Below are 12,637 nucleotides of genomic sequence, written 5' to 3' on the forward strand. Positions count from 1 at the left end.
ATGTTGTTTAGATTGGATGGGAAATGTTGTAAATTCAGTTTTATATTACATTGATCAGATAAGATTGAGATAGTTTCATGCATTCAGTGACACAGCTTTTTGAGTGATAAGACAAAAGCAATTGATAATGTACGAAATCACTGAGAATTGTACACAGCCATGGCATGGTGGAATAGAGCATTTGATATGCTGAAAACAATGAGAAACTGATTTGACCATGTGCACAGGTAACACCAGGAAGTCACAATTGAACAAAGACTTTTGAGAATCATTATTCTGTTGTGAGAAATGTACAAAACCAATTGAGAAAAACTGTAAAATGTATAGTGCACTATATTACCAAAAGTATTCGCGAACCTGCCTTGACTCACAGTACATTGAGATTAAAGCATGTTACTCATCGCATGAACTTATGTTGCACAACATACATTCCTATGCTGTTTTAAATAGACTCATTATGGCTGGTACCGCTGCTGGTACAGAAAGCTCTTGATGAGCAGGGGTTCAACACATTTTTAACATGTTGAACAAAGCAACATGTCTTAGTTACTATTTAAATATTAAAAAACAAATACAGCTCCACATTGGACATCAAAGAGCACAGGGGGAGGAACTTAAGGACCTGTAGCACATACCTGGGCGGTACTAGTCTGACTCTCACCCAACCTGTGTGTAGTTCCTCCTCTTGGCTACTAGGTCTGGGAGAGTACACGTTAGCTTCGCCTTCAGAAGGCATGGCTTTATCTATCATTTGTCCGTCCTTGCCACCAACAAAACTCCTTCAAAAATGTTTTCTGTTCATCTCTAAAGTCAATATAGTCTATAAAGTCAATATAGTCTATAAACTGCCCTATGACTCCTCTGTTTTAAAACAATAGATGCTTTGTCAATTTTTGTGGATTCGCCATATTCCAGTCCTCTTTGTGCAGTGTAGTTCTGCTTAGCTCCACCAAGAGGCTCCGGAGCTAAACAAACACAGAGGTTCTGAGAAACAGACTAGACTGGTAGAGCAGTGTTTCCCAACCAGGGGTACGTGTACCACTAGGGGTATGCAAGCACACGGCAGGGGGTACTTGGAAAAATGTGATTTTATCAAATGTATGGAACATATTCACGTTGGAATAGAGAAACCCATATAGAACTTGAGTTTGGGGGTAGTCAAGGCACAACGAAAAGGCTTAGGGGGTACACGAGGAAAAAAAAATGGGAAACACTGTGGTAGAGTACAGTAGAAGAGAACTTTGGTACACACCGTACACAGTATTACTATGAGCTATCTAGTGCCACACTTTTGAAGATGTGGCAGCCATAGCCTAGTGGTTAAGGAGTAGGGCTTGACAATAACATTTCACCCACCAGCCACTGTGGCTAGTGGTTTTACCTTGTCACTAGCCATTCCGGTATTCAACTAGCCACAGATTTTATATTCATGATAGTGTACGTTGAACCTCAAAAGATGATGTGCTAAAGCAGGGTCATTGTATAGCTTTCTACTTGGAAGAATATCAAGCAAATAGAAACGGAGTTCCTGAGCTTTTTCTTGAACTGAAATAAAAACAATTCATACACAAGGGGCAAACAACAGAATATAGGCTACTATGATGCGCATGTCATACATAGGAATAAACTGGCAGCCAAATTGGCTAGTGACACTAAAAGTATTTCTAGCCACAGCCAAGTTTTACCAGCATTTGGCCGGTTGGCAGGTGCCAGTGTCAAGCCCTGTTAAGGAGTTGGGTTATAGATCAGAAGGTTGCAAGTTCAAATCCCAACTTAACACTGCAAATCTCACTCCATGGCTGAGTTGTCATTGACCAAGACACCTAGCTCCACACACTGTAACTACTGTAACAAATATCCTGAATTTAAAATAAGTGTAAGCCGCTTTGGATAAAAGCTGCAGCTAATTGTGGTGTAATGTGAAGTTCAGAATGTGTTGGGTGATTGATGAAAGATAGCGGCAAATACCAGCTCGAGAGGTTACATATGCAAATTATGATAATTAGTCAATTGTCTATAGCCTGTAAATAATTTGTTTGTTGAATAAGCGGTAGCGTTTTGGATGCGCGCACATCCAGATAAATCAGGTGCTGGACTAAACACGATTAAACAAACAAAAAAAGCAAGAAGGTACGCACACTGATACTGCTCCCAGTTCATTTAACACAAAGTTTCGACCAGTCTGGTCTTTGTCAGGTGTAGGTGCAAACCTTCCTTTTTTGTGTGTGTTTGATAAGCGCCCTCTGCTGAAAGATTCCAATTCCAAATCGAAAGATTGCAATTCTGACTGTGATCAGTGATCTGTGATGATTTTGGTGATCAGTAATCTGACCCCAAAAAGCGGATGGGAGCATCTCTGCAGGCTTCGGATGAATATCAATGGCCGTCTCTCTAAAGACCCAGTAAAAATGAAAACCGGAAATGTGGTAGCAATGATGCCGTCCTTCAAGTTGCCTGGATACAGTTACGTAGGCTGCTCCCACCGTATGTGGATCTAGAAGGGCGGCCAGGGTGGGCCACGGCCCCTGCAGAATTGCTCCTGGCCCCTGTTGTGGCCCCTGTGCAAAATAGTCTGACGAAGGCAACAGCCGAAACCTTTGTCTACACTTCTGCTGCCATGTAAAAAAATCAAAAATAAAAAGAAGAAAAGAAGAATCAGAGTGCGATCCACTTTCTCACCTTCTAAGTTATTCAACTGGAGATGCACCACATGGAAGAGCGCGGTGTATCTGAACTACTACCCCTGTGCGAAATAGTCAATGGTTAAAATAATTGTTTTTACAGAAATAGCTAAATATAAAATACAAAAATATAATATTGAACCCGTTTTTTCCATTAAAAGTGCCCCCCTAAAAACATATTGGGCCAACCTCGGCCCACCTGGCAATTTTGGTCTAGAATCGCACTCCCACCACATGTCTAATAAAAGCCCTCTTGCTTGTGTGTCGCTTGTGTTTCTGAGTTTGAGAGTCTAATTTTGCTGCAGAAAAAAGACAATAACACCAATGTTGCCTGCTAAACACATCCAATACATTTTTACTTCAGATTAAGTTACCCAGACATGCACAGTATTTCACAACCACAAAGACATTTGACAACATAACCACATGACACAGACAAATGAATGGAAAGCAAAGCCAAGTAGACAACAATTCAAAATACTTTTTCTGGAACAGGAGGTGACATTCAAGGTTGGCATTGTAAGAAAGGAGACATGAAATAAATGAGTGTAACATTGCACCTCATGTGTCTGTGGCAGCAGATGCCAAAATTCTTACTGTATGTTCATGCTGTACATTATACGGTGTCTAAAAGAGATTATTATTGTATTATCTGTCTAAAAGCATTTTTAACCTAGCGTAGTCTTTGGTCTTTATGTTGCTATTGTGCATGTACTGTATACATGTCTTGTGCTGTCAACAAATCTATATACATTATATATGACAGTTAAATATAAGTATAAAGTTAAATATTAGTATTTCCTTCACAATGTCCACATATTATGTGTATACCCTGAAAAAGAGTAAAGATACATTCACTTTGTTCTCAAAACATTTGTACAACTCTTGTGTAAACATCATGCTTCATTGTTAATACATGTATTGTATACACGTATACTAAAGAATGCCATTGTCATACCACATCGCCATAATACAGTAATGCATTGTCGCTTTGCACAGTAAAAAAAAAAATCCCACAGTGTTAATTCAACACTTAGAGAGTCAATTTGATGCCTGAGTACTCTGTAAGTGTTGAATTAACACTCCCGTTGATTCACTGTGCGGATTTAATGAGTCAAGAGACCTAGGGAGAGCAAAGCCGAGACAAGGCACAGGAGCAGAGAGAGGGATGTGGGAGGAGCCGAGTGGTCGAGCACGCTCACGTCGCTGCCGCCGTCAGTTGTCATGACGACAGTCGTCTTGGTGGTGGTGGTGGTGGTGGTAGTGGTGGCGGTTGCCGGGGTAGTGGGGGCAAGCGGGGACGGCAGGTCTCCCACGGTCTCTCTGAGGAACTCGCCGAACTCGGAGGGCTTGGTGAAGGAGAGTAGTGTGGGCTGAGCGCGAGAGCGGCCCGCCCCAGGGACGGTCATGATGGTGGCGGCCTGGTACCACGACTGGTCCGATTTGCACATCAACGGGCTCCCAACATCTCCCTGTGTGAATGAATGAATGAATGAATGAATGAATGAATGAATGAATGATTTTATTTCAGATTCTCAGTTCTTCTATAAAAGTATATTGGTCAATGATGTTTTAGTAGTAGCACACGTCAAGGTGGCGCAACCACAGCTAATGCCACCATTATATGGATTAAATGGATTGTTTTTGTTTTTAGTATATTATCTAAGAAGCATATTCACTGCAGTACATTCATTACCAGTTACTTATTCATGTTTGGGCATTAGCTCTGGTTATACCACCTGATGTCTGAGCCCAAAAAAACGGCATTGACCCAAATATTTTTAATGATGTAGTACCTTAAAATTGTCTTTAGAAATCAAAATTGTAGAATCTAAATATAATGTTGCTCAATCTGCTTATAGCCTGATTTACGCTTTCGTCGTCTATTAGTCTCACACTAGTCAATTGACCTAAGCACTAACGTCAGAAACGTAACTTCAACCATAGCAGTGGTGTAACATCATATACGCACCAACGTGCCAGGGAGGCGCTCTAGCTAGTGCCGTTCGAAACAAACGTTTTAGACAAGGCCTTTACGACCGATGTTATATCTTATAATACAACTGACTATTCAGGGAGGGAGTCATTGAACTGCTGCCTTCCATTTTGAATGCAGTCGTAATGTAATATGTTAAGCTAGTGTCGTTCGAAACAAATGTTTTAGACAAGTCCTTTACGACCGATGTCATATCTTATAATACAACTGTCTATTCAGGGAGGGAGTCACTGAACTGCTGCCTTCCATTTTGAAAGCAGCCGTAATGTAATGTGTTAAAAGTTGTGTGCCACAGCTTGTGAGCCTCACCTGTCGTATGTCCATGTATGAGGTGCAGATGGTCCCTGAAGAGGAGTCCTCCCCACAGTCCATCACAGTGGCCTCCATCTCTGACATTACCATGTCTGTTAGGGTACAACACAAAGTGATCATTTAAGTGGTAATTTGCATTTTCGGGTACATTCGCTGAAAAAACTTGGCCAATTTGAATCACTTTTCTTCTTATTAATATAATTATATTATTATTTTTCAGTCCTTTTGGATTATTTTTCTGCACTTTTGCACTTTTCATACATGAAAAGGGGGATCTTCTCCATGGTCCGCCATTTTGAATTTCCAGAAATAGACATTTTTAGCTGCAAAAATGACTGTGCTTGGGCCATACTAGAGAATATTAGTTTATTACTTAGTAAACTTTCATAAAAAGATACATTTTGTCAATAGGCAACCCAGTTTCAATGAGCAGCATAGTTGCAGTACCTTTTTTGACCATTCCCTGCACAGTGCACCTTAAAAAAAATAATTAAGGTTTTTTTTATTCATACTGTAGGTTACCAATTGCGATATAAGTACAGACATCATCTTCAAGTGTATCACATAGTATTTCCTTCCCTTTAAATTTGGAGTTACTATGTGACGCCACTGGGGAAAAAACACCTTACCCATGTTCCCATGCCTGTCTCCCCATCCAGCAACCCAGCAGGTGGAACCAACTGGGAAGGCCCGCTCATTGTCCACATCCATGCACAGAGACTGGACATAGTCGCTGAGCTCCATAGAGGCTGCGAGTTGCAGCACGGCAATGTTGGGGGAGTTTGCTTGCTTGCTGACGGTGATGTTGGCCAGACCGGCAGATAACATGAAGGTGTCAGATGCGTTGCCCTGCGGCTGCTGTCCGACCATCACTCTCCATTCGACAAAGTTCACAGAGCTGGAAAAAGAAGAGCAGAGTACTGTTATTAATCCCGAAGGAAATTAAGGTGTCTAGCAGTATACATAAAATAAGGAGACTTAATTTATTGCACTCAGACAGAGACACACTTTACCTAAGTAGGGAGACTTACATTACGTATTGCACACAGACACAGACAGACAATGACACTTTTCCTAAGCATCCGTCACGGCCCTTGTCATTGCTGTCATTGCGAAGATATTCGGTTTGGTTATATCCATGAAAAGCCATTTTTTGAAGGCACAACATATAAGGTGTTTTTAATTTATTAACTTCTGTACGCTACCATTGTACATGTAGGTGGATTGCTAGTTTGGAAACTTCTCACATTTGTGGGTAATACAATTTTTGAAAGACTGGCCAGATGTTTGTGACGTGACGTCACATTCGCCTTTAACTTTAAAAAACTGTATTACCCGCAAATCCAATACGTTTCCAAACAAGCAATCCACCTGCGCGTTACGAGTGGTAGTGTACCGTAATTATTAAATTAAAAGCAGCATAGTTTGTGCCTGCCCATAGGAAGTTGTTTCATGTCTGAATATCTTCGGCAGAGCTCCAACTGATACACAACATACAGGGGTGACTAGAACATGATGTTATAATGTGAAATCAAGGGTCCAATGTCCAAAAAAACCCTGTAGCCTCTTACTGCAGATGGGGTCTATTCACTATTTGCTGAAAATACTCAACTACATCATAACAACATTGCTATGACAGTGCCGAGAGCCTTAGGTAACAGATTAAGACAAAGACATTACAATTTTGGTGACAGTAAGGTTGTAACATAGGTGCTGCGCTAAGGGGTTAATTAAGGCAACTGAATGAAAATGTATTGATCATACAGAGGGCCAAATAATGGTTCAAATATAATAATTATTGTACCTCTGGCAACAGCACTTGAAAATGTTCCTTACCTGTTAAAACAATCAGCTGAGGTCATCACAAACTCCTCAGTGAGCATGGACCCGGCGCACATGTGGACTCCCCGTCTCTGAATACTGACCATCCACGGCCACCGGCCAGCGGTCATGCTCCCCTCAGCTTTGGTCTTTGTGTTGAGAGGTGCACGTCCGCACACTGGTGAAACAGTTAACATAGAGTTGGAAGAGGCGAACAAGAGATGAAAATGTTATAATAAGATGACAACATTGAAATGGTGGCATATGCAATGAGAATTTTAAAAAAGTAAAAAAATAAAATAAAAAAAAATTCTATTCTACTCTCTACTCTACTCATCTACACACAGTACCTGGGGTAATTCTGTTTGCAACAGTGGAATTCATGGGCTTGGACGTCTGTGAAACAGTGGTAGGTGGAGTCGAAACACCAGGGCAGGTGAAAGTATTGTCAGCATCGGGTCCAGGGCTGGAGAACGTCACAAATCCAGGAGCATCACTCTGGATTCTGGAACTGATCCAGGACTGGAAGTTGGACACTCTTGCGTAAACTCCAGGAAGTTCAGGTCGAGCACAGCCAAAGCCCCAGCTAACAACCCCAGACTGAACCCACTTCTTATCCTGCTGGCTCACCATCGGACCGCCCGAATCACCCTATGAAAACATAAATGCACTATTAGGATTATGCAGCAAATCATCTTCTCTAGTTGGACATGTTGTTTATTGGTAATGTTTTGAGAGATGTGGGGTACAATATCTCATAATCTTTTCCTCCGTTGAATCGGAAGAATTGAACATGGACATATCCACTACAATACCTGGCATGCATCTTTTCCTCCATTGAGTAGTCCAGCACAGATCATGTTGTCTGTGATACTTCCAATCCCATTCAGGCAGTTGCACTGTCTGTTGCCAAGCACTGGAATCTCAACTTCTTGAAGAGTTTGAGGAAATGGAAGGGGATCTAAAGAAGAAAAGAAAGTAAAAACAATTTTATGAGTGATTCTACGAATCGGCTACGCTTTTAAGTCCATGGATTTTATTTGCCAATTCCACTAACTATTAACTGCATCCAATTATGTTTTGGACATTAGCACACGTTTATCTTTCATATAATACAGAAAGTGTAGACATGGCATTATTTCCCTCAGCAAGAATGAATATTTAATACTGGTTTTGGGCGTTTTCATGCCGTTCCGTTTTCCAAATGTCAGATTCACTCTTCATATTAGCATGTAAAGAAACTTGTTTTGCCCAAGATGATTGCAAATGTTGATTCACAGTAATCATCACAATATGACAAAACTGTCAGAAAGACCACTGTCCTTTCCATTATACATGAAATTTGCCATTTTGTGTGTGTCCACGAAAACTGTGTTAACCGTGTCATGGTCTGAAACCCCCACCATAAATCAGTAATGTTTTGGTCTTAGGCCATACGAATAACATCACGTGATGTCATAACCTTTGGCAGGATATGGGAAGACTTTTTGGTAAGTTTTGAGCTCCATCCTTCCATAATTTAATCCATTCTTTTTCACGTTCTCATAGCGGGAAAATTGCCTGTCAACTGTGTTATCAACATATTCATAAGAATCTGAATTAGAAATCACATTTAGAAAAACACAGATAAAGCATACAAATACATGAATTGATTAAGGTGTTGTGGTGGAACTTCTGAGGTCCTCAGTTAGCACAACACCATAAAAATTTCTGATAAATGCCATTTTACACACGGCCATCCTAAGCAGACCAATTGGGCGGGAACCAGCCCAATCTGGCAACACTGATGACAGTGGAGGAAGAGTATGTTTTTGCCAATTAATCTCCATATTGACAGACAAACTAAATAATTTGTGTTCTAGGGAGATGGGTTGGTCTGCTCTGTTTTTTCTCCGAAAAAAGTGGCGACTTGTTCCCCTGCACTGTTGACCGTAACACAGTTGAGTAACACGGTTGACTGTTTTGAAAGTGTTTTTGAGCTATTGATCCCTTATGTGTTGGAAAAATCCTATGAACAGACACTAGGGATTATCTCTGGAGAAGGAAGTCTTGTGTAAGGAGGGTGACTAAATTCAAATCAGACGTTACAGGGATTTATAATGAAAAATGTGTCAGTCTGTATCACAGTGAATCATAAAATCCTACTTATGAAGCTCAACAATCACATTTTCTATATCAGTTGCACAGATTAATGACAACATTACTGCTAAGGGACATAAGCACTTTCAAACGTATGTTGTTTCATTTTATACATTAAATACATTTACAACAAATACATTTAAGTATTTTTATATATTTTTGAAATGACATAGTATTTGTCCATAACACTGTTGACAAAATAATCAAGCAAATGTTTGCTTTCATTAGAGTATTTATCAAATGATTTAAGATTAAGCTGGGCAATTTGTTTGTTTGGAAACTTAAATATATACACTATGTAAACATCTAGGTCATTTAGTGGGAACAAAATACTGATAATTGACATTTTGCTTTGCCAAAAGCGTAGGCGAATCGTAGAATCACTCTTATAAATGTGAAGGTAGGTTCAAGGCCGTCTAGGCCGCCTGTACGGGATCATCCCGAAAGTGTTTGAAGTCTGAAATTGTATGGTAGCTGTGATATATTCACACAATTTTACTTTGCCCCTTATTCACAGTGATGACTTACCGCCTTCTCCAATGGTGCCCCATCCAGTCACCCAGCTGCCTGTGCCATTGTTGAACACACTGCCACTAGCTGCCAGACAAACTGGTCTGACGAAGTCAGTAAACTGAACAGGAGAACTGAGTTTCAGCAGAGCAATGTCATTGTCGAATGTTTGAGTGTCATAGTTGGGATGCAAGACGATTTGGATCACGCTTCTGGACACTTCGTTTGGATTGCTGCTCTGCTGTGCCTGCCGACCCAAGTACACTGTCAACCCAGCTGGATTGGCACTGAAAAAACGATGTAGAATTTGTAAGGTTTCTGAAATCATGCATAATTATGCATTTGTAAACATTAACTATGAAAACCTGAGTCTTCAGAAATGATTTATATAGTATATACAGCAGGCACGTGCACTCCAATACGGCAGGGGAGGCACGGCCTCACCAGCTCCAGATGAGAATCATGAGATGCAGTTAATGAATAATAGTAACAATAACAGCTATTGTTTTCGAGCATCTGCACCATAACTACCATTTGAGCAGTATTTAAACAGTTTCACTCATTTTCAATCATTTCCGTGGCCAAAATCGTAATATTTGCCCATTTCATGTCAAATTGCTCCGAATACGCTGAATTTGGGGCAACTCTGAACTGGCCTCACCCCGGATTGCGCAATCCCTCGTTAACAAGCTTGCGCGCATGCGCCATGTTGCTCGTTCTGTGAATGCAACCTGGTAATATTGTATTACACGTTTTTATACACTTAATAGAAGTATGTATGGTGTGCCCTCATTTCCTGATATTTTTTAAATATTTTCTACGTGTGATTATCATTTCTTTACTCTGGACGCTTTGGCATAACGCCCACTGAAAGATACAATGGTGAGGCGAGCAGTAGCCTGGCCGCAGACTCCTTCTGGTGTTGAGTCTTGCTGGACAGTTACGTCATAGCGAATCTGAAGTTCACAATACAGTCAGTCGGTGTTGTTGGCTAGCTTGTTCACGTTGACTGCTACAAGTGGATTTCATAACGAAACTAAGAGCATTCTCAAAGTTGGATTTCCAAGGGGAAAATATGTGATAAAGAATGGAGGACCGACAGAGCTGAAGGGTTTGCTACTCAGGTGACCGGTCAGAATAACTACCCGATCATTTCAAAGTGAGTGGTACAACACTGCAGAAAATATTGTTGTTTCCCCTGTGTCTTGTTTGCAACCGGCGAGAATGTGTGGAAGACCATTCGCATGGGATTTTACGACTTAACAATTTACTAAGGACTAAGGAGCCTCACGAAACACAAATCCTCGCGGCTACTCATATTCAATGCCAAATTGCTTTGGACGTTTGGGGCGACGTTTGGGGCTTTGGATGAACAGCACCGGCTAAAGTAACGTTAGCATGCACAACGCCAAAGTGAAGGAAAAGAGCGGCGCATGGACCTGATGCACGAGTTCAGGTAAGACCAATTTCCTATGTGTGTGAAGCCTGTGTTTGTGAGACCCGTGGGGAGGGAGAGAATCCGCCGTGATTCTGTCCAGTGTGGTAGCTCTTGTGATGGGCACCGGATTCTCATGTGCCCGGTAACTGTTTGTAAAGTTGAGTACAGGGTACCGTTGAGGTAAATCAAATATACCCGTGTAACTACAAGACTCTGATTTAATTCCAAGGTGTAGGCATAACAGAAATGACAGTCCCAAAATATTTGGTGACCATATCGAAGCGTGTGTAATATCTGTTTACGTTGACATTCGCTTCCTGCCACACCTTTGTCCCACATCGTTTGCCGTAGCCTCGTACAAGTAGATGTAGGCCTACATTTGCACGAGAATCCAGTTCGTATTACAAAAGCTATCACACCGGTTTGTTCGCCGTGGTGCTCAGCGGTCTATATGACACCATGTTTTGAATCCTGTGTGTCTTGAGCATCCGCCGTGATGCTCAGTCTACATTGCTGCTGCTGTGTGGTTTATGTGAGATCACTGTTTGAATCCTGTGTGTGTGTGTGTGTGTGTGAGAGCAGTGGGCTGTGAAGGAGCTTACACTCTCCACTACTCTCCCCTCACCTACCACCTCTTCTCCCCTCCTTTTCTCCTCTCCTCTCCTCTCCTCTCCTCTCCTCTCCTCTCCCCTCCTCTCCTTTCCTCTCCTTTCCTCTCCCCCTCTCCTCTCTTCTCTCCTTTCCTCTCCCCCTCTCCTCTCTTTTCCCATCTCCTCTCCTGTCCTCTCTTTTCCCATCTCCTCTCCTCTTCTCTATTCTCCTCTCCTCTCCTCTCCTTGAGCTCCTCTCCTCCTCCTCTCCACTCCTCCTCCTTTCTCCTCTCATCTCTTCTCCTCTCTCTTCTCCTCCCCTCTCCTCCTCTCTCATCTCCTCTCTCCTCTTCTCTCCTCCTCTCCTCTCCCCTCCCCTTCTCTCCTCTCCTCTTCTCTCCTCTCCTCTCCACTACTCTCCTCTCCTCTGCTCTGCTCTGCTGTCCACATTTGTGCTGTGTGGTTTATGTGAGACCACTGTTTGAATCGTGTGTGTGTGTGTGTGTGTGTGTGTGTGTGTGTGTGTGTGTGTGTGTGTGTGTGTGTGAGAGAGAGATCTAATAGCATTTTCTCTGCGGAAATGCAGTAAGCTTATGTCAAAATATGTAGGCCTACCTTATGTTAAGAAAGCTGCTATGACATATGGAACTTGTCGGTAGGCCTATTTAGCAATTATTTATTTGAAAATCTGATATTGAAAAAGTTGCCTCACCAGCCATAAATCCCAGCGCACGTCACTGATATACAGTACATTACTTCTTGCCACTCTGCCTACAAATTCATTATACTGTCATGTTTTGAAACACCCTCTACATGATCATTAAACAATGGCTACATTTTCTCAGAAACCATCAAGTTAAAAACCCTCTTTCTATATCATTCACTCCATGCCCCAACTAACCTGGAGAAACAATGGGCAGCAGAGATGACCCATTCCTTGTTGATGAGTGATCCCCCACAGAAATGTGATCCCCCAGAGCCGTGCAGGCTAACCTGCCAGGGCCAACTGCCTGCAGGAGCATCTTCTCCTCCAACTATCCTGGGGTTCACCGGAGTCGTGCCACACACTGAAACAACAGAACATAGTAATGCCACCTTCTCATACAATATCAATGGTGAATTAACAATAAAAATATGTCAACTGGATGTC

At 41.8% G+C, this 12,637-nt stretch overlaps 1 protein-coding gene across 1 annotated transcript in view; it reads right to left on the reverse strand.

Moving 5' to 3' along the window:
• Window positions 1-3,016: 3,016 nt before the first annotated feature.
• LOC134466782 (uncharacterized) overlaps window positions 3,017-12,637 on the reverse strand; it is a 39,186-nt gene continuing 29,565 nt past the window's right edge. Inside the window, exons 55-62 of the mRNA XM_063220659.1 lie at window positions 12,389-12,554; window positions 9,478-9,746; window positions 7,626-7,771; window positions 7,161-7,461; window positions 6,826-6,988; window positions 5,619-5,887; window positions 4,987-5,081; window positions 3,017-4,153 (exon numbers count right to left, since the gene is read on the reverse strand). Of these exons, the coding sequence (XP_063076729.1) occupies window positions 3,788-4,153; window positions 4,987-5,081; window positions 5,619-5,887; window positions 6,826-6,988; window positions 7,161-7,461; window positions 7,626-7,771; window positions 9,478-9,746; window positions 12,389-12,554 (1,775 nt within the window). The 3' untranslated portion in view covers window positions 3,017-3,787. The remainder of the gene's footprint in view (window positions 4,154-4,986; window positions 5,082-5,618; window positions 5,888-6,825; window positions 6,989-7,160; window positions 7,462-7,625; window positions 7,772-9,477; window positions 9,747-12,388; window positions 12,555-12,637) is intronic.

Source organism: Engraulis encrasicolus, chromosome 17, assembly GCF_034702125.1.
Source record: "Engraulis encrasicolus isolate BLACKSEA-1 chromosome 17, IST_EnEncr_1.0, whole genome shotgun sequence".
Taxonomy (NCBI): Eukaryota; Metazoa; Chordata; class Actinopteri; order Clupeiformes; family Engraulidae; genus Engraulis; species Engraulis encrasicolus.